General features: G+C 46.2%; 1 protein-coding gene across 3 annotated transcripts; it reads left to right on the forward strand.

Moving 5' to 3' along the window:
* The first annotated feature begins 3,081 nt into the window (after positions 1-3,081).
* Positions 3,082-20,934, forward strand: UBE2QL1 (ubiquitin conjugating enzyme E2 Q family like 1). Of its 3 annotated transcripts, none has more exons than XM_049824078.1 (3): positions 3,082-4,516; positions 5,365-5,411; positions 19,601-20,934. In XM_049824078.1, exons 1-3 carry the CDS (start codon positions 3,677-3,679, stop codon positions 19,680-19,682), a joined length of 969 nt encoding a protein of 322 aa, XP_049680035.1. In that variant the 5' UTR covers positions 3,082-3,676; the 3' UTR covers positions 19,683-20,934. The 3 variants fall into 3 exon arrangements, with proteins under 3 accessions (XP_049680035.1, XP_049680036.1, XP_049680034.1); XM_049824079.1 differs by lacking the exon at positions 19,601-20,934 and adding an exon at positions 5,825-5,843 and having other exon boundaries at positions 3,084-4,516; XM_049824077.1 differs by lacking the exon at positions 5,365-5,411 and having other exon boundaries at positions 3,086-4,516.
* Positions 20,935-22,180: the final 1,246 nt, after the last annotated feature.

Consider the following 22,180-nt stretch of genomic DNA (forward strand, 5'->3'; position numbering starts at 1 on the left):
TTTCTAACACACTCAGGCCTTAAAATTCTGCTGCATTCAGGTGGAAGCAAACAACACACGTTTAAGCTTTTTGCTGAGACCCAGGTAACTCCTTTTTTGCAAACCCTGCAAAAATGAGAAAATCACTGGCCAATATTATCCTGCTAGAAAAAAAACCCCACACCTTCCTGGTAGCCCCAAACAACACCAAATTGGCATTGCAATAGGAGTTCAGAGCTCTGAATCTCCAGCTAGTGACAGATGCCTTTCTACCGCAGGAAGAGTCTGGGATGCCCTTCATCAGCTGCAGTCTGCTCTACGTGAAGCTGAAGGCTGCTGCTAGACCCGAGCTTTGAGTGCTGTCCTGTTTCACTAATCAGTGTACAACGGCTGAGGCTGAAAGCAGCTCTCCAGCTAAATATGTAGAAGTATCTGCCAGGGGTCAGTCTGTTTTTCATACCCAGATGCCCTTTTACCTCCCTGATTCCAAAGTCATTGCATCACTCTAGGTTGTCTTTATGTACCGTAAGTGGATCAACCAGGCCTGCTCCAAGGCAAGGGTAAGAGGGCCGTGTCTGGGAGATGGTAGACTAGTTCAGTTTGACTCCTGCACCTGGCAAACTGGTGAGAGTGTGTAATAATGAACAGAGTTAATAGATATGTTTCTACTACGTAAGATACTATGGAAGGAGAACTGATGAGGATCCCTGTAAAGAGAGACCATGGCCCAAATTTGTTCAGAGTTTTTTGTCAGTCAATGAATATGTGAATGAGGACAGTCTAGATGATATAGGAGGAGTCTCCCCTGCAAGCTGTTTTACTCCATTCTGCTTCAAGGCCCTACACTTGCAGCCATCCGGAGTCCATCCCGGACTAACCAACTAACTCCCTCGCTGAGAAAGCCTGGGTATGAAAAAGAGGAGTTCACTACACCACTTCAGCTTTTTTACCCTGCGGACAGTACAGACGCAGATTGTGTCAGATTTCACTACTTCCAGCACAATCAGAGTCCTCTGTCAGAGCAGAACACTGTTTGGCTGGGCACACCTATTATACCTTTCACATCACTGGAAGAGCTTTCTCACCACTTTCATCATTAATCTCGTACCATTTTACAAAACAATGGCACAAGGCCACGGAGGGCCTGCTTGGCTCTGGTCTCCCTTTGCAGAGACCTTGCTCTTTTTTATGGCTTCACCGCTGGGTAGATACCTCAGCAGTTATATGAGACAGGTAAATAACTTTCATCATGTTAAATTTATGACAGCGGCTCCTGCTGCCAACTGTCACAGGAACACCACACAGAGACCTTTCAGTTTAAAACATTAATGTAGCCCACACAAAGGCCTGAGTTGCTAATTGGCATTCTGGTTCAGTTCAGCATACGTGCCCCACCATCCTGGCTTGCGCTAGATACCCAACAAGGGACAATCACTGAATGCCTTGTTCTGCACGACCGCCTGCCAGGGCTGAAGCTGCAGCTGAAGTTTCTGTGACTTCAGGATTTTTGCACCAGAGCAGGAGGAGCCTCCCGACCTGTCCCATTATGTTTCTCTGTGCCCTGCTCCATCTGTCAACAAGAGGAACAGAAATTTCCCTCTGTGCCTTAGCTTTTCTCCCTGCAAGTCCTGCTGGAGTCATTTACCCATCAAAGCACAGATAGTCACCTGGAAGCATCAAGCACCACGCAAGGTCTGCATGCAGTTTGTCTGCACTCCAGAAATTTCCCAGCTCCATGGATGGGCTGTCAATAGCTCGGGGGTGGGGGTGGCGGGCAGCGTGTCTGGCACTCCAGAACGTTCCTAGGGGAAGTCTTGGACACACTTTCCAGTATCCTGTAAACTGGAGGTTCCTCATTCGCTCAGGCAGGGTGGGCTATAGGGAGAAGGAAGGTAGGAGAGGAATGTGAGACGGACAGAACATTCCCAGATGCTTCAGCCCACCCACCTCACCTTCCCCAGGACTTCTGACCACCTGGGAGACACCCTGTCACACACAGATCTTCTCAGGGTAGGAAGTTCAGCAAACATCTCCTGCAACAGACCCCGGGTATCTGCACACAGGGGGGGATCAATGCAACCCCAAGGGTTATCACACTGACAGGCTTTTGGACTGAATGGGTCACTAGCGTGGGGGGCAGGAGCCAACAAGGACAGCGTCGTCGTGGCATCTGTGCTTCCCGGGCCATCGTCTCCAATTAGCTCACAGCTCTTCATCTTCTTGCTGTTCAAAGCGGGTTAATGAGAGATGCACAGGTATCACACGTGGGTCAGCTCCGCTGGTACCTCCTGACCTTTCTCTACAGGTTCGACCTGGTCTGGAGGCGAGCAGGTGCTGGAGGGAGGGGATATGTGTATCTGCCGTGCTGGAGAAACAAAGATCGTCACATCGTTACCAACGCAAAAAATACGCGAATACATGCAGGTATTTGCATCTGCTTTTCAACCACGTTTCCGTACGATTTTTATAGGCATATGCTTTCAACCCGCGTTTGTAGATAGTCTTCAGGTGGGCAGGTGTACGCATGGTAAATGCACACACGGAGACGCATTTAAATGCGGTTACGACCTGACACATGACCGCACAGTTCTCACACATCCGCACTATGTATGTGCTACGCACACGTGCGCCCGTTCGCACGGAGCCCCAAGTAGGCCTGTCTGTCATTTTCCAGCCCCGCGAGCAAGGACACACGCGTCCGTACCCGTGGGCCTGCCGCACCTGCCCACCTACCCCCGTCTCCTTCCCTGGGGTGGCGGCGGCCCGCGCCCCGCGCCCCGACCCGCCGCTCCCCGTGGTCGTCGCCCCCGGTCCGCCTCGCCCCCGCACCCCGCGCTGCCGCGGCGCGGAGCCGAGCGGAGCGGAGCGTAACGGGAGCGGAGCGGCCGGGCGGCGGCGCTGCGGGACGGGCCGCCGCCGCCCGTCGCTCCGCCGAGGCCCGCAGCGGCGGTGCCGCGGGGCGCGGAGCCAGCGCGGGGGGCGGGGGCTGCGGCGGCGGCGGCAGGGGCGCCCCGCGCGGCCCCTCTCCCCCCGCCGGCGGCGCCGAACAACAGGCCGGAGCGCGCTCCGCCGCCGCGGGAGAAGCGCGGAGGCAGGGGCAAGGGAAGAGGCAGAGGCAGGGGCCGGGGAAGGGGCTGGGGCCGGGGCCGCCGCTCCGCTGCCGGCCTCTCCCGCCCTCCCCGGGGACCGGCCCGCCGGGGGGCCGGCGGCGATTGGCTCGGCCGGCTGCGAGCCGAAGGTGCTGGGGGAAGCCATCTGCAGCGCCGGCGATTTCGCCCGCCGTGCGTGGGCGGGGGGGACGGGGGGCTCTCCCTTGCGGGTGTTTGTTCCCCCCCCCCCCCATTTTTTTTTTTTTTTCCTCTCCTCTTCACGGGATCATGGCCGCGGCAGCGAGGCCGTGATGTCCCCGGGTGCGGCCCCGCTGCTGCAATGCCGCCCGCCGCAGCCCTAGCGAGGGGAGGCGTTTGAGCGGCGACCGGCGGCCGCACATCCTCCCCGCGGCAGCGCCGCCGCCTTTCTCTCTCCGCCGCCCGCGCCCCCCGCGCCCGGACCGGCGGGAGAGGGGCCCCGCCGCCCGCCCGGCGCCGTCCCCCCTCCCGCCCGCGAACAGCAAACCCGGCGAGCGGGGCTTTAAATTAACACTCGTAAACCCGCACCGACCCATAAAGGCGAGAGGGAGAGCGGAGCCGCGCACAACATGGCCACTCTGCTGCGGAAAATCGGGCTGATCCGGCTGCACAACCGGGACACGGAGGACCCCAAGCACCACCACCACCACCACCGCAGCAGCAGCAGCCAGCAGGGCTCCTCGCTCAGGGGCAGGGGCAACCAGAAGAACAGCAGCAACAAGCCGCAGCCGCAGGGCCCCCCCGGGGCCGGCGGCTGCAGCAGCAGCAGCAGCGAGGGCAGCCCCGGGGGCCACAAGAACAAGAAGGCGCCGGAGCTCGCTAAGCAGCCCCCGCAGCCGCGCTCGGGCGGCGGCAGGGAGAAGCCGCGGGAGGCGGCCCGGGAGCCCGGCGCCGGTAAGGAGGCGGCGCAGCGGCCCGGCCCCGGCCCCGGCCCCGGCCCCGGCCCCGGGTGCGGGTCGGGGCCGGCGCCGCTGGTGCCGCTGCCGTCGGGGTCGGGGCCGCTGGTGCCCGCGGGCCGGCAGCAGCACTGCACGCAGGTGCGGACCCGGCGGCTGATGAAGGAGCTGCAGGACATCGCGCGGCTCAGCGACCGCTTCATCTCGGTGGAGCTGGTGGACGAGAGCCTCTTCGACTGGAACGTGAAGCTGCACCAGGTGGACAAGGACTCGGTGCTGTGGCAGGACATGAAGGAAACCAACACGGAGTACATCCTGCTCAACCTCACTTTCCCCGACAACTTCCCCTTCTCGCCGCCCTTCATGAGGGTGCTCAGCCCCCGCCTGGAGAACGGCTATGTCTTGGACGGCGGAGCCATCTGCATGGAGCTGCTCACCCCCCGCGGCTGGTCCAGCGCCTACACCGTGGAGGCCGTCATGAGGCAGTTTGCGGCCAGCTTGGTCAAGGGGCAGGTAGGGCTTCGTGGGCTCTCCCGCGCTGCGCGCGCGTGGTGGGTGCGCGCGGGGGTGCACGCGCGCGCACGTGTTCGGACGGGAGCCCCAAAGGGTGGCGGGTCAAGCCCTGCCTGTGGCTGACCTTGGCCAGGCCTGAGTGACAGGTCTCCCCCCGAGGGCCTGGTGTCACCGGTGGGAAGGAGGCAGGGACACACATGTTTTGTTCTGGGGTCCCTTCTCGGGCAGGTGCAGCAGAGGTATGGGGCAGCTGGGAAGGGTGAGGCATGTCCTCCGGCCTGTCTTTTGTCCCCCTGCTTGGGTCTGCTGCGTGTGGCACCGAGATGTGGTGCCCGTTGCCCCCCACCCCGAGGGGCGCCTCCCGCACCCCGAAGCAGAAGGGGCTCTTCGGGCTCCAGTGGCATTGGGATCCGAGTCCTCCACCTCCTGCCCTTCACCAGCTAGTCGGCCATGCTTGCTGCTCTCCAGCGTGAAGGGCTGCCGCTGGCGTAGGGCGCGACGCTGGAGCTGCTGCCCCCGGGTCTTTGTCTGGTGCTGCCCTGCATAACATCCCTCGGGGGAGAAGGGGCGACCCCCGGGCTCCCGGGTTTGGGCCTTGGCGCGCAGGGCAGAGCTGTGGCACGGCGTTGCGCCTGGAACTGCTGCCCGAGCTGCCGGCAAAGTTGTACCAGTTTAAAATCCCCCTGCCTGAAAGGAACAAGTAATTTTGGGGATGCACTGCGGTTGCAGCAGCTAGACGGTTCCTGCCAGCTCTCCTCTCCGGAGGAGGTACCTGGTTCCCCTGGCAGAGGATCTCGTCTGAGCTGAATCGATGCATTTTATTCTTTTTTTTTCTTTCTCTCCTGCAGAATATCCTTAGAAGAGAAGTATTTCATGAGCCGTTTTTAATAAATGGGTAAATATTGCTGGTGAAACTGATAGCCAGTCCTTCTTTATGGTTATTGTAGTGGGCAATATACACATGGCTGTGACAGGGTGATTTTCCTGTTCACTTCGTGAATGCCCTTGAAACCAGGGGACATGCACATCTCCGCGTCTGTCAGTAAATGATGCTAAGTAACTTCTTAAATACATTTCTTGGCAAAGGCGAGGGGGGGGGGAGGAATAAAGAATAACATGTTTTTCATTTGCTTAAAAATGAGGTTTCTCCTGTTTGCCTCTGTGGAACTGCTTGGATGAGCAGAAGTAAAGGCTTGGTTTCTTTTAAGACTGAAAATTAGTTTTGGTTATTTAATGGACTCTTTTGTATGTGGCTTTTCTTCCTTTTTCTCTGTTCGATTTGGGCCTACTCCTCCTTTTTTTCATCAGGTAGCATTTTCCTCTGCACTTCATTTGAAGAGGTCAACTTCCCTAGGTCACCTTGGGGTACAAAACACATCTACCAGAAAAAAAGAGCCTTAATTTACATTGAGCCTGGGGTATGTTGAAGTTCTGTAGCTACTCTTACGGCATCTCACTATTTGTTAACCCATCTCTTCTTATAGAGAGCATAGTTCTTGTTATTTTAAACAAGGATTTAGAAGGACAATGCTAGATTCTCTCATTTTTTTTAACAATTCAGCATCTTTCTGCAGTGTTGAATGTTGAATGCAAAAGGGTTAAATTAAGATTTACTGGGATCCTAAAATGGCTCAGTGAAGAAAAGCACTAAATTGTTTTATTAGTAATAAATATTAAGCTATGTAATCTGACAATTTTCTTCCCTAAACCACTGAAGAGGTTTCCAGAAAGTAGTAGTAATTCTGATAGCAGAGGATGTTTCTGTGTGTATCATTAATAAACACATTTAAAGTGCAAGAGTTTCAATAACATTCTTCCAGAAGTTTAAGAAGTTAATTATGAAAAAAAAAGAATGCATGGGGGATTAAAAAAAAAAAAAAAGGGCAGAATAAATTGCTGCCAGTAACTTAGTAGTTAAATAGGTGTAACGTGCACTGTTCAACCTCTTGGCTCGTTCATTCCAAGTGGGAAGGTTGATAGGTAATACTGACAATAAAGGTAATTTCTGGGTTACAGAGCCTGTGACAGGTTGTCAGCCTGCCATCATAGCCGGGCTCCGTGTCATGGGAGCCACGTTTCTGTAATCGCACTCCCCTCGTTATGTAATCTTGACTCCATTGCATAATAGGGCTCAAAATACGACAGGCGCTCCCCTATCCCCATTTCATTTCTCAGTTTACAGGTAATCTACTTTTGACCATATTTTTTTGAAAATGAAAATAGAGCCACCGAAACGTTGAGAGCCGAGGTGCTGCATTTCCCGGGGCTGCAGGGCTGGTTTTGGGCAGCTCTCGCCGTGCGGAAGGTAATCTCGGTGCCTGCAAGAAGCTGGCCTGAACAAATAGCGATGGCTTACACCAGGTTAATTGTGTAATTCCTGTAAGCAGCCTGCACCCTGCAATAGCACGAAATAGTCAGCACGCTTGCTATTAATCAGAAAGGCTGGAAGGGTGAGGTCCGTTCTCCGCTGCCCCAGAACGACCCTGCACAAGCAAATGGCGGCAGCCATGAGGCCAAGCGGGAGATGGGGCACTGCTGGTGCCAGTCGGTAAATGGGACCTTCCAGGGACGTGTCGCCAGTCCGCAGCACCACGATTTAGCCTGAAGTCATTGTGAAATCTGGGGCTGGTGACGCATCCGAACGCACGCCTTGGCAGTGCGGGCGCTGGCATGAGTAGGCAGGACCGAACTTCCCGCTGGCGTACGTTCCTCCTCTTGGCGATTTGCGTGATATAATCAAGGTGGCTGATTTCATTCGGTGTTTCTCATCGGTCCCGTTTTGCTGAGCTAACTGTAATGCTGCTGTTCTCTGCCGGTTCTTCGGAGAGAAAAGCAGCGCTTCTCAGTTGTGTTATTTTGTCAGAGCTAATAGTGACCTATGAACATACATAACCTTCTTTTTTTGACAAAGTGATCAAAAAGCAGATGGAACTAACACTGAAAATACATTTTGGGCAGTCATGATTCTTGACAAATTCAGATTTTTTTTAAAATGGATTTCACAGGCATTTTAGCAGAGTAAAAGAAAAATTGAGAGAAGTCATTCTGACATCTCACAAGTGAAACATTTCACTCGGGAGTTATGTCCGTAAGGAGATGTAAGTGCGCAACGCAGAAATTAAGAGGTAGGACTTTTCCGTTACTTTTCAGCATTGCCCTCGTATGTGGGGAAGCCTGGGTCCAGGTTCCCAAACCTGAGCATGTCTCGCAGGGGCTGGATTTTAAAGCAGGGTGGCTGTTTCTCCCGATTTCACCAAGCAGGAACCATATGCCTCAGGTGACCTTGCTTGAGAGAAGTCCTACCTTATGGGACCTATACCCTTGCTTCCTGTCATGAATCTAGCATTGCATTTTTAGATATTTTTTGTCTGGAAAACAAAATGTTTAAAATAGAAGAGAGACACTTTCTGTTTGAATGAAATGATTCAACAGTCCCAAACTATGCTTTTTTTTCTTTTTCTTTTTTTTTTTTTTTTTCCGGTTTTCAAGGGAAAAAAAGTTAATTAACAAACAAGTTGGGGTTTGTTTGGTCAGTTGCTTCAGCTATTCAGCTGAGAAAATCAATTATTCACACAGCTCTAGTCAGTATCTTGAGGGGAATTCTCAGTACATCAAAGGCCTAAGACTGTTTATCTGTCTGGGATCCCGAGTCCTATTTTAAAAAATTTGGTGTTGTCCTTAACTCAGCGGTAGCCTTGGTTTTAAGGGGATGACTTTGTACTTGCTTCATGCACAGTCAGCTGCTCGCTGGCTCCCGCCATCATGGGCAAAAGCTCAAAATGGTAGCCGTAAGCTGCTGCAGAGCTACCGGTTGTTTGTTGTCCTGGGGGCAACTGTTCAACATGCCTGTCCGGGCAGAGCATCCCATGTCTGTCTGTCTGCCCAGGCTGTGGAAGTGGCCTGCTGAGCGTTACTGGTTTATTGATGATTTAAGAGAGAGATTTAAAAATTAGTCTCTTGCTCTCCGCTTCCTGGTAACGGTGCCGTTGTTGCGATAATATTAATTAATGGAAGGAAGGAAGGGGGAGCAGTGCTGGTCGTAGGAGGGTGATGAAGCAGTGGGAGGTTCATCGTGGCTCTCCGTGAGTAAGGCACACGGCTGAGGCCAGCGCCTGCGTTTTGGGGAGGAGTCATCTCTCTCATTTGAAAACATGGTGGATGGTATGGTCCCAAATGAAAAGGAGCAGAGTTTGTCCAAAAGTGGCAGAGGACTTTGTGTCCTCTGATAGACATGTTGTTTCTCACTGGAAAGGAATGACTTGATGCTGGTTTGGTTGAAAAGAGGAGAAAGCTATGTATGCCAATGTCCAAATAATGCATCAGGAATGTGGGTTTTTTTGAGAACAACTAATGCAGCTGCACCTGATGCCCTGAGGACTTTGGGCTTAAGCTTGCACTGGTGCTTACCAGTAGCTGCCTTGTCCTCCTTTTTATGAGTCCTTTGTTCTCTCCCTGGAGGCTGTGGACAGGACTGCTGGCCAAAGGCAGCTTGTCAGGTAACTGGCGACTCTGCAGATGATGTCATGGAAGAAGTTCTTCGTTTTGAGGAAAATACTCCCTTATTCTTCCAGTGAATAGAAAAAGCATAAACATTTTGTCAGGACATACTAAAATAGGAACAGGGACCCCATAGTTATGGGCGTTCTTGCTGTAATGTGTATTCAGCTGTAATGCTGCTGTATAATGATTTAAATCAAAATATAATTTGTAATTAAGATTTAATTTTCTATTGGAAAATTGCCTGAATTCAAATAACAGTTGTTGGTATATACTACTTTCATCCCTCGTAATGTTAGAAATACCTCAGTGGAATCCTGTTTGTTTGCTTCAAGAGGTATGTACCTTGAATGACTGCTGGACTGATTAATCTTTCCATTTTAAAAATATGAGTATCCCAGCTGACTTCTACCAGACTGAAGCAGGACAAATGGTCTTATTTTATGAAAAACAGATACAGAAGGTAGCTGTTAATCATAGTCTAAATTACTCCTCCTTCATCCTTTCAAACAAAAGCATGAGTGAGCAGATAGCAGATGGGACTTGCATGGTATCCAGGAGGTCAGCAGACTCCAGGTCTTTCAAATATGTATAGCAGAAATTAATTGCAAATCCATGGGTTTTCATACTCCAGATGCTGGGTTTGAGGACTGTAGCCATGAATAAATCAGCTAATCTCAAAGGCTGCAGAAATGTATAGAGAACACAGTGGTCTCTAAATTATTTGTAGCCATTGTATCGTATTAGGGCCTTAAAAAATAAAACCGGCTTGCTTTTTGCTTTCTATTAGTAGCTTGGGCAAATGATGCCAGTTATTACCAAGAGAAGAAACGTTGCTTTAAGTCCATGGTTGAAAAACACATTGACTCACATACAAAGATAACAGAGAAGACAAAGAATGTATTACAGGGCTTGTTCCCCATGAACAGGTATAAATGCTGGGCCAAAGAGGTAACAGAATATTGTTTAGCTACAGAGGAAAATCAGATATATTGGCCTTCTAAGATGTCTCTTTTATTGCAATTGAGAAAAGTAGGATTTTCAAGCTGAAGTTTTACGTGGCACCTTATACATTTGCTATGTTGAAATGCTGGGATTGATGAATGGGCTGGAAAAAATAGTGTTCATATGTACTCTGGTATATTGCTGTTCTGACTATCCACTATTATTATGCAAATGTATTCTGCTGAGAGGAATGAAGACACAGGGATTCCAACTCATTGAAGTAGGAGACTGTTTTAATTCTTTGAAAAAGCAGGGCGAACATAATCTCCATTTTACCTCTTCAAAGCATAAAAAGGAAAATTTTAAAATACTTTCAACTATCATCCTTAGTGTTAAAATAGTCATCAAATAAGTTAAATAACTGAATTGAAACAAACCGCTTATTTTAAAACATGGTTTTATGGCAGGTAGAACTAATTCTTTCTGGCAATACTTGGCTGATTTCCTAAATAAGAATTTAAAAGAATTGCCACTTTGGATCGTAAGAAAATTGACTTTGCTCAAAAGAGCAAGATTCTTCTTTCCTGAATTATAAATGAAGTCCTTATTTTCTTCAGTGGAAGTGTTCAGATAGAGAACTGTGTAGCATTTGGGTATTTTGTCAGATACTTTGTTGAAGAATTGTGTTTTTTCAAGTGCAGAAAGCCTAGTCCCAAGGGGTAACGTTGTGTCCTCTTGGAGGAGTAACCTAAATAAGCCACTTTCTATTGTGAGGAAGATTTACTCTTCCTCATACAGGCTAGCCTTGCAAATATGCAGATTTCCTAACATCTACACAATGCACTGGGATTTCCATGCATGACCGGAGACTTCCAGATTGAGGATTTGTAACTCCACAGTAATTCTGGTTCTCATATCGTGGGAGCCTTATTGCCAGGCACGATTCAAGGCATGTCCCTCAACTGGGCATCTGCTCTCACAAAGTGGGACATTGGTTAAGTAATGTAATATTAGCTGCGTCTCTTTTTTCCGTCTAAGTTCCTTTGGGCTGATGAGAGTCAGTGAAAATCTCATCTTTTCCTTGACATATTCAGTCCTTCACATGCCATTTCCAGTTTACAAATTATCTTCTCCTGTAACTGTCAAAAAAGGTAACGCTGACACTAGGCATGAGGGGAGATGGGAGGATGAAAGGATTGCCAGGTGCAATTACTCTGCTGTTAAACAGGGAGAACTTCAGGGGGTGCGGTGATTATGCTGTCTGAACTGCTCAAAATATGTCTTAAATTTAATGTGCACAGGATCCAGTTGTTTCGCTTGTAAGTGGTATACCAGGTTTCTGTTGAATATCATTGTGGTTTTGAAAAGTGTGTGGCTTGGGGCTGGTCTGAATCATACTCCACGCAGTCATTTCTAGAGGGTGCTAGGCACTCCGCAGTGTTGGTCTTTAACTCTGGCTGGGCACAGCAGTAATTGAGTAGATCCTGGAAGTTGCAGGACAAGCTGCATGGGAAGGACATGGTACTGTCACCTAACCTGGCTGGCTGTGAAACCAGCACTGCGCTGGGAATTGAAAGAGCGTAAACTAGGGAGAAGTGTAGGTGTGCTTTGACGAAAATGAATTTGCAGTCCCTACTGGTCTGCACAGAACAAGTAAATGGGCACCACACCTAGGACATTCAGGTGATTCCTCTTCTGAAAGAGGATCAAGGTACCAGTCTGACTTGCCCCATTCCAGTTAAAAGTCAAACTGAGGAGTGGTACATCAAGTGTGCCTGTCCTCAACCACGTGTGGCAGATGCATGCCTGCCTTGTGCACGTGCAGAGTCTGTCTTGGAAAATGTCTTTTTATCTGCTTTGTGATTTTGTGTGTGTTGTTAAAATCAATGATCCTCATTGATTTAATCCTCTTCTGCGCAGGCTCTCCAAAACCCCTGGAACCTCTGCTGTGACTCCTTGATAGAGTTACAAGTCAGTCACAATCCCAAATCTGCATGCAAAGACGAGTGGAAATAAACCGGAGGAAGAAAGAGTAAGCCTGCGTTATGAAATGTCCTGGAGCTCAGATGCTTCTCATAGTCAGGCTTTATGAACTGTGGAATGACTAGATATTTCTCCTGTTTCTAGGCTTGTGTTACAAATGGTAACAAAACCCCAGCTGCAGTAAGAAATGTAGGGCTTATTTCCATTACATGTGCCCATAAAAAAAACCTAAAGCATCACAAAGCAGAGGAAATTGATGTTACTAATTTTTCAAATTTTCTATGAATTTCTATAAATGTCAAATTTTCTATAAATTTGACAAGATCATTTCTATTAAAATATACCTAGTATTGAAATGTTTTATAATTATTGAGGGGAGGAGGATATTTCACAGTTAGAGCACTTAGGCTGAGCAGAGGTGATCTGAGTTAGCTTCCAGGTTTTGCCACTGACTTCAGATACAGTCTTGGCCAAGTCATATAACTTCACTGTATTCCTCTTCCCTACCTGTGAACTACAGATAATCCTCTTTCCAAAGGTCATTTGAGGGTACATACTTAAAGCACTTGGAATTGGAGACTATGAGTAGCTGTCCACGTGCATCAGTATGAGACATGCATATCGTAGACAAGAGATTGACACATTTGTGTAAATAGCAGGGGAAAAAGTGCATTGGCTTGTGACTCTAATCATACCAAATTTGCTCTTAATTTGATTAAATGTTCCCAGATGTAGCCTGCTTGTTACTCCTGTTTGCCTTTTTACCATGGTGAAACTTTGGCAAATGTGGAGATAGACGTTGTTGTCAGGACTGTAGCTCCTTTGTCTTTACACTCTGTCGTACAGGATGGTTTGCTTTGCTTTGGTGAGGTTTACACCCGTGGCTGTGTTTAAGTTGGGTAACTTCAGGTTCCTGACGTGGAGGACCTGTGGGCTGATGCCAAGAGGGGCTGTCATGCTCCCAGCCTTTTCGCCTGGACTTGCCCTCAGGAACTCTGCTGGTACCTGATGCCACAGAGAGGTAGTCCAGGGAGCTCAGCAGGAGGCTGAAAGAGAAAACATCCCTTTGTTGTCTAGACTAGGATGGACAGGGACCATCTCTTTTGACAGAAGCCCATCATGTTGTAAGACAGCACCTTTGGCCCTGGATATGCTAGAGGCACCTTCCAAGAATGTGATGGGCTGCCAAAATTTTCTTGTTCTTTTGCCAATGCAGAGTTTGTCCCACCCAAAAAATGCAGGAAGGGAGTTTCTTAACCCTCATCTGTACTGAAATCACACTGCTGACTCTGTGCTAACTGCCAGGAGAGGCAAGGAAGAGCAGCACAGTGCTCTGTAGCTGTCAAACAGGGATTGGGGCTGTGTTTGTCTCAGTCGAGAGCTACTTGCACCAGGCTGCACACAGACAAGTGAGCATTAATAATTACTCAGCTGGAACACAGATTTCTTTTTCCTGGACAAAGAACAGTCACAATCCCAGAAGGAGCAATTTATAGGATGCTTTAAAGCCGGAACTTGCTGAGTTTTCACTTCTTTCTATGGATTATTTTTAAAAAGGAGACCAAAAAAGGCGTGGAAGTACTGCTTCAGAAATTACACATTTGCAGGAAAACATCCTATTTTTAATTCACTTAGGCTGCAACATTGACAGTATTTGTCTGCATCATTTTCTATACTGCTTTGTTTTAGCTATAGCTAATAATTATATACAGTGCAATATAAATTGTGTGCAGTTTTTGAGACGTGATTAACTGTGCCTCATCAGTACATGAAGGAAAAAAATTATAAGCCATGTAATTGGTAGGAGAGACTGTGTATATTGCACTCTAACAGTGATGTTGTGACACATTGCAATCATTGCACTGAGAGCATGACGGTAGCTCACTTTAGCATTGTTCTACTTTTGAATGCTTCTCTAAAGCCAGCGGAAATATTTTTCTCTGTCAACTTGTTTAAATATTCTAGAATAAGACTGGTTCAGGCTTAAGCACTGGATCCCTCTGTTACTTATCGGAAAAGATTTGAATGTGTTTGCATAGTATGTGGCTTTGAACAGTTGAGGCCCAAAGCCATTAGTGGCTGGCACGTTAGTGGAACGTGCTATGTACTGGAGTCTCATAGTGTGCTCCAGCTCTTAAAAAATCCACAGTTTTTGCATCATCCATGGAGAAGCCTGGGACATCAGACCTGGAAAATGTGCATATCTTTGTGTGTCTCCCTCCTGTCCTTGGAGGGATCACCACAGATGCAGCATGTGGCACAGTGACGTCTTACAGTCTTTTGTGTACTGCTCTAAACCTTTGATTGTTTTCTGTCTCTTGACATTTACCTAGAATTGGGTCAATAGAGCCTGCTATAGAGATCTCCTGAGAGATGAAGGGAGAAAATTAAATTGTACCCATGCACCCTTATGCTGGCTTAAATGATGGGCCACGTTTAGCCCCATGTGTGGAAGGCAGATATGATTTGCCCTTGGAAGACCAACCTTGAGTTATTTGCATATCCAGGATTAATGAAAGGAATGCAGGGCTGTGAAGTTTGTGTTAAGACCAGTGCTAACAACGTGAAGGCTTGCCTGCTTCTGAGTCTACTAGCTGTGTGCCGTTTGCAATGAATACAACTTTTTGTTAACCAGTCCAGGAAAGAAGTCTGGGTGTGCCTGAAGCGTTTGCTGGGGCATCTCAAGAGACGTGTAGCTCAGGAGCTTAAGCTGTTTCCAGAATAAACCTCGGTCCTGTAAGGGCTGATGTCTGCGCACAATAAATCTCTGTAAATTTGGGACCTAGTAATGCAGGGACTTGCATCAGGAGAGGACTGAGCACAACCTTGAGGGACTCAGGACCTGGCTAGGCAGTGCCACAGCTGACCTGTGTTGGCAGTTCAGCTCCAGGTATCTAAGTTGGACTTAGAGACCTCCACAGGTCCCTTCCAGCCAGCCCTTTGGGGATTGTATGATCCTCTGAAAGGCCAGCCACTGTTACGTAGTCCTGTCCTTCCAGGTAGTGCCAAAAGTGATACAACACCTGATGCTGTGTGCTATGCCAAAACTAGTTTGGCTTTGGTCTGTGAGCTGCTATAGCTGGTTTGACGAGAGAGAGAAAACCCTTCATCACTGCCAAAGAAAACCCCTTGAGGCCATCCTGATTCTGGAAACACCAGAAGAAGCGTCAGGACTGTTTTTCATGACACACAGGCTAGACGAGGGCAGGTCCACAGCTGCAGTGGGATTGCAGGGCTAAAGAGCTTCAGGCTTCCTATTCGGGTATCTCTGTACAGGGTGTAGCTCTGTCTTCGGGCCACTTCGTGACACGGTGTTGTTGGGGAAGAAGAGATATGGCACATTGCTGGCAATGATACTGAAGGACTTTAAAAGAGCTACTAGATGTTGAGTTGAATATTTTTGAGGATGTGCTTCAGCGTCACACAGTGTTCTCAAGGGGAGGACATGCTGATGCATTCATCATTGTGAAGAAACGTGGAGGCTACTGTGGCATCGCCGAGAAGTAGAAAAGCTCCCAGATTTGCCCACAGTGGTCTGTAAATGTGGGTGCCAAATCACGTGCGAGGTTTATGTTGGGTCTTTTGCTGAATATGGCGGGAGGGAGCCATCCCTAGGTATGGCCAGGGTCCCGAGAAGGCTACTCGCAGCAGACTCTGCTGCAGGAGGTCTTCCTCCTCGCAGTTCCCAGGGCTAGAGACTGGACCCTTATCAGCTGTTTGTTCCAACTTATTAGTTTGGGCAAAGAGGAGGTGAGTGGCATGCAATTGCTCACCGTGCCACACAAACTGGGTGCAGTGAGAGCACAAGCGAGAGAGGAGGCTGAGCGCAGCACACGTTCCCCTGTGTTTCAGCATGGCTGTGTAAACCAGTTGGATGCTGCGGCATTACTTTCACCTTTCATATGTTTCTAGCTTGTTAAAATTGTATCTGGATAAGTACACGAAGTCACAGCAGATGGCAAAAGCTGAAATGTTCTCTCCAACTCTTTATTTTAATTAGGTTTTCAATTATCCCTTTATGAAAAGCACTCTGTGAGTGTCTGAAAGTATTGCAAGTATTTAAATAAGCTCCTGGTGTGACTTCTCAGAGCGAAAGTCGACATTAGTATCTTTATGAAAGGCTTTCTTGGGTTTTCTCTGTTGGTTTTAGTCTTCTGTGGAATGTTTTGATCTTGTTCAGCTATCGGTTTGATATCTTTTCTTGATTTGGTACTGGACACACCAAATCATTGGCGTTGCAAATGATCTGTATTCCTTACGTGGCAGTAGTGATGTGGGTGGTTTAGAGATTGTTCAAAATGCAGTTGTGCGCAATTGAGCTATGGCCAGCACTGTATTTACGTACTGTATTTACCATATTTATCATATTTACAGAACACGGCAGCTCATAGTCTCCTGACCAGAGTTAAAATGACTGCATGTTTAAGTAGCAGTCTGAAAATAAACCGTAGTCACATCTGGTAACAGTGCCTGTTATAATGTGTGGCACTTTCTTTTATAATTGCCTCCAAAATGCCATTTTTTTAGTTAAACTTGGGAAGAGTTTTGTGGGAATGGCAAAAAGCTAAAAATCATTAAGACAGTAAATACCACCCAAGTACAGACCCCAAAGCATCCGAACTGTGTCGACTGAAATTCCACCCTCCTTTCTTTTTACCTCAGGTTTACTTGAGGCACCAACAAGGGAAAATTTCAGTCCACAAGGTTAAATTTTATCCAAATTATAAACACCTGGCAGGATATTGGTTAATAAGAGACAGTGCTAACCATGCCACCCATAGTTTCTGTATAAACATAGAAATGCACAGACTACAGTGGGGTAGAATTTGCTGGTCTTTGATGATGCAGTTTATATACAACCTGCAGATGGTACCAGAATGTGTTTTAGAAGTGGATTTAATGATCCGTTACATTAATAACAAAGGAGTATGAGAATAAACTCATGGAACAATGCTCATTTCATCTGCTATGGCTCCAGTAATATTTTAGAAGATGTGATGATATTTGCTGCATTACTGCAACACCAACGAATTCTTACTTTCCTTGTTTGAAAGAAGTATGCAGCTGACACTGAACGTGAGCAATAGCTGTTCTCAATGCAAAGATCCTATTTCTAGGTACAGATTAGTATTAATACTTAGATGAAGCTGGGAAAGACATGCATCGTACTGTGCTAGGTGCTATGCACACCATTCAGAAAAGTATCAAAGCATTAAATGATAAAAAATAATATGTCTAAGACAAGAGATGGCAAATGGACCTAATCCAGAAATTAAGTACTAGAGTAAGTTTATATATTACTTTCAAAAGTATTTCATTGGTGAGATTTTGAGGACAGCATTTTCTGTGCTGATTTCATCTTCTGTTGCACTTTGCTTTATCCTTTCCTATGTTTCTCTAAGTATGCTTCCAACAAAAGCTCAGATTAGGAAGAAAATACAGAACATGTTTTGTAACAACAAAAATACTTCTGCAGGATGTGTCAGGTCATTAGTCAATGAGATTTAAAAAATACGTTACCCAGTTTTATTTAATTATTCCTTTTGTCCCAACTAAAAAGGAACATTTTCTAAGAGAATTTACTGGCGGGGTTAAATTGAGTACTATTCAGATCATCCTTATTTGGGAACAATTAATCGCCAAATTAGTATCAGGATGGGGAAGGTGTCTTGCTGTTTAGTCTATCAAGAGGTATTTAAAGAAGAAATACATTGCTAGTCTGTAAATGGTGACCAGGGAGAAAGGCGAGGAAAAGCATGGAAAGGTAAAATAGCTATTTTTCTGAAAACCAAGTGGGTATAAATTGGCTGTGAATAAATCAAGGTGGGATTTAGAGGCTGTTCCTAATCTTTAGTTAAGGTAGGCTCTGAAAGAGAAGTCAAACTGCACAGAAAAACCACTTACTAAAACAAGAGTAGGAAACAGCTTTTTTTATCTCATGTGTCCATAGTTTTGTTATAATAGGAGTGACGCTGAACACAGAAGTGCTATCTGTGCAATATTGTGACAGCTTTCTAGACTGAAATTATTTGTCTACACTGCAGACTAATCTTACTCATTTTAGTCTATAAAAATAACTTTGATGCTCCAAGGACAGAGTTTATTTTCTTTTTTCACTTTTTTTCTTTTTTCCCCTCCATATACGTGATTTTTTTCTCAGTATTTTTTGTTGCACACCATTACAAATGGCAAATTTTTGGTTTAAATTCCAAATTGACAGTAAAATATGGGAGGCAAAAGTTGCAGCCTGATGCATCATTTTGAGCAAAAGAATAGAAAAAATGAGAACACTAACTTGGTTCTTAATGACTGTAACACTGGAATATGGTATCTGCTTATCAAATACCATTTATTCTAAAAAAAGGCTTTCAGTGCAGTCTATCAAACAGTTATTAAAATTTAGACTCGTGACTTTAATAAACTTCTATTTTGTGACAAATCCAATAGGCTTAAATACTTTAAAGGGTGTTATTGCTGTAGAGTGGAGTAAATCTGCAGCGGTATGTATTTCTTGTGTCTCTGTTAGTCGGTAGTTGTCATGGACCAATGTGAAAAATAAGGAGGGCTATTAATAACTCAGTAAATGTCTCTGTTGCCAAACGAGGATTTGAAATTCTATACTGCTGTGCATTTAGAAGCAATATTTAATTGCAAAGTAATAAAGATGCAGTATGCTTAAATGTGTATATTTTCATTGATTATCAAACCTCTCATGAAGGGGTAATAAACGAATTAGAATTTTTTATGTAGGTTGGAAGCAAGTCGGTTTTAAGGTGCTGCTGCCTTTAAGCGATGCCAGAGCTGTTCATTTCTCACAGGTCAGATTAGAAAAAGAAGAATGGAGTGCATTCTGTGGGATGGATGTAATTTTTAGTGACGTACTGCGTTGGCGGTGGGGGGGAGATACGGGTGGCACGCGGAAACGCTCTGCTTTTACGATGGTTCTCCAGGGTTGTTGACTCCGCGATACTCACGCCTGGGACTACAGTACAAGTCTGGCGTCAGAATTGGTGTGAAACCTCTTTCTGCCTCCCAGCCCTGAGCCGGTACCCCTTGCAGCAGCCTGCCTCCTTCTCCACCCCCAGCTGCTGGCCCTGGGGGGCTGGGGGGGGATGCTGGGGACCCCCTTCTTCTCCTGGGTCTGGAAGGGGTGCAGGGGATGCCCGCAGAGCCCCAGGAGCTGGTGGGAAGCAGTGTCCCGCCGCGCCGAGGTGCCGTTTCTGGGGCACATCGTCGTGCTCCTCGCCGTCCCGGCCAGCTTTGGGCTGAGCCCCTGACCTGGCGGGGTGGGCATGAGTGTCTGCACGCCAGGTGCGCCATGGCGGAGGTCCCTTCGCTAGTTCGCAGGGGTCCTGGCACAGCAGGGAGGGCGGCGAGCCCTGCAGTACAGCGGCTGCACGCGGGGCAGCCTGCCAGCGCAGGGGCTTGCTGGGAAGAAATAGCCCTGCAGAATGTCTGGTTTTTTTGTGTTTTTTTTTCTTTACTGCATAGCATTTCTAACCATCTCTAATAATGCCTTTGTCTGCCCCAGTTTGGGAACTCTGCTTTCTGGCACCTGTAAGTGGATGCCTCTTGGCCTGACACGTTGAGAAGTTAAGCTGCGGTTTCCAGTGGAGTGTTCACATGTTTGATGAAGGTTTTCTTTTTTGTTTGGTGCAGGGCCGTATCTGCAGAAAAGCTGGCAAATCAAAAAAGTCATTCAGTCGAAAGGAAGCTGAAGCAACGTTTAAGAGTTTGGTGAAGACCCATGAAAAATATGGGTGGGTCACCCCGCCTGTCTCTGATGGCTGATGTTACCAACCTGCACTTGACAAAAATGCTGAACAAAAGTACTGTGACATCTCCTCAGTGCTGTACACCGCCCATCCTTTTCTACTTCAGCTTCAGTTACATACCATGAATGTCAAGGAGACATCTAAGTTATTTATGAACAGATGTGTTTACAGAGGGAGAGAAAAAAACAAAATGCTGTGTAGGATTATATTTCAAGACTGGAGAATGGTCATCATTGAAGTCACTTGAGCGGATGCTGAGATTGCGTCATTTGCCCCCATACAGCCCACATTGTCTTCAGCTTCTTTCCATGACAGCAGCACCAAACAGCAGTACTGGAAAGTCTATCCATTACTGCTCAGTTCATTTAAATGTAAATGAAACAGTTAATATTTAATAGGGAAGCAGTGCATTGCAGGTACATGTTTGCTGTGCTGTTTATCTTTGTCTCCTAGCAGGTCAACATAACTTGAAGATTTGTCTTTATGTGGAACTGTGGTCTGCTGTGACTAAATTTAGACCTCATTTGTGCTCTATATATGACCTTTAATTCATAAATGAAACCAGATTTAAAATGCTGAAAGGTCCTAGTGTTGAAAAATTAAGTGGAATCACCCAACCGGTTACAATGTGCTATCTATGCTGATATTGTGATGTGCTGTTCAGAAATAAACGAGTGCAGTTAGCTGAAGGTTAGGTGGTTTTTTTAAACACATCCACGCCAGGGCTTGGAGTGGTTGGTTGGTGGTAGCAGAACCATTATTAGCCTGCCGGTACCTTCTGCAGTCGCATGTGGCCTGTCAGTTCTTCAAAATGGCAAAAAACCCAAATGGAAATGGACAAAGCAACCTTAAAAATTATCTGCTTAATTTTAAAATGATATGCCAGTGACAGAGTAAAAATTTTCAACTCAAATGGAACTTGGTTTGTAAGATGATTTGCATGACTGGAATTTTCTTTTTTATTTTCACTCAATAGACATTGTATGTACTTAGAGCCCAGTATCTGAGAAAACTCGCTGATGTATATAAATGTCCTATTATTTAATCATTAAGGTTTAAGTTTTCTGGTAAACAAATTGAAAAAAACTTTCTAAGGGACTCCATAAAAGCTGAAGGTAATGTTTAGAATGGTATAAGAAAAGCATTAAAAAAAAAAAGTGGATTCCGAATAGAAAATCGTATTGGACACATGCTGAATAAAATCACCAGTATCATTTCTCTTGCCTCAGGAATTCAATCATTTTGGCCAACTTTTGTATTCCAAGTAATAGGTTTTCTATTGTGAAATTCTAGGCACCTTATAGATACATCTGTTGTGATATTTTAATTGAAAGCAGGACAGTATTGATTTTAAGACTAATTTGGAGGGGGAAAATGATGTGTGTTTGAAAACACTTTCCATTATATGGCTAACACAAGACCAAATCAAAACAGTTGACCAGTTTCTGTTTGTATTACCGCAACAGTGGAAACTATACAGACAGTTTGGGGGTTTGGAGTTTGATTTAAAACTACACACAGCAGAGAAGAACAAAAGAGTAACGAAGGACAATGGAGTTCAAACACAAGTGAAGAAGCAGCAGAGCAAATGTTCTTGCAGTACTGATGCAAAAACATTGCTCAGTTTATCTACAGATGCTTTGCCAGTGCAGCAGTTTGTCGGTTAGACAGAGAGGAAAAATAATCAAAGCCTTCACCAAAATGGTTATGCAGGCCAGAGCCACTCAGTTTTGGGGACATAGCTGGCTTCTTACACTTCTCATCTCCATCTACTGCCTCTTCTCTTTGTGCTCTGACCATTTGTGGTATACGCCTGCTGTGCCTTATCTCACTTATAAAGGGCAATGCTTCGTACCACAAATCTGCACAGACCTTGGTGTGATTTATCTCACCCTGCTTTATAGTTGGAGACCGTGCCATAATCAGTATATACATATATATATATATATATATATACTTTACCCCTAAAACTGTGTATCAGTTCTGTGCATCCAGCAGCAGAATGTGTCTTTTGATTGAGGAATAACATTTCAATTAATTTATTTACTCAGTTTTATAAACATTTTTTTGCTATCCATTATGAAAGAGGAAACTAGTATGTTTAGTTAGGCATCAAATAATTTGCAGTCCCTAGTGGGACTCTCTGAGAACAGATAGAGGGATCTAGCACTGGAAAGCATGAGGTTTGTTATTTCCCTTCCAAAAAGCTCTTCCCTCATCAGCACAGTAAAATCATGTTAAAAGCAGTGTGAAGGTATGATAAGTCTTTCGGGGGGATTATTTCATTTTCTGCTGTTTTTTTAACCTGTCTCTTTTTTTCTGTCAGTGGGTTATTTTAAATCTTCCTGAGAACCATATCTTTAATATTTAATTAAAGGGTTAGCTAAAAGGAACCTAGTGGGTGGATTGCTACCACTTCCCTCAAACCTACTTATTATGTGTCTTCTTAAGTGTGCTTTAAATA

This window comes from Accipiter gentilis, chromosome 20, assembly GCF_929443795.1.
Source record: "Accipiter gentilis chromosome 20, bAccGen1.1, whole genome shotgun sequence".
NCBI lineage: Eukaryota > Metazoa > Chordata > Aves > Accipitriformes > Accipitridae > Astur > Astur gentilis.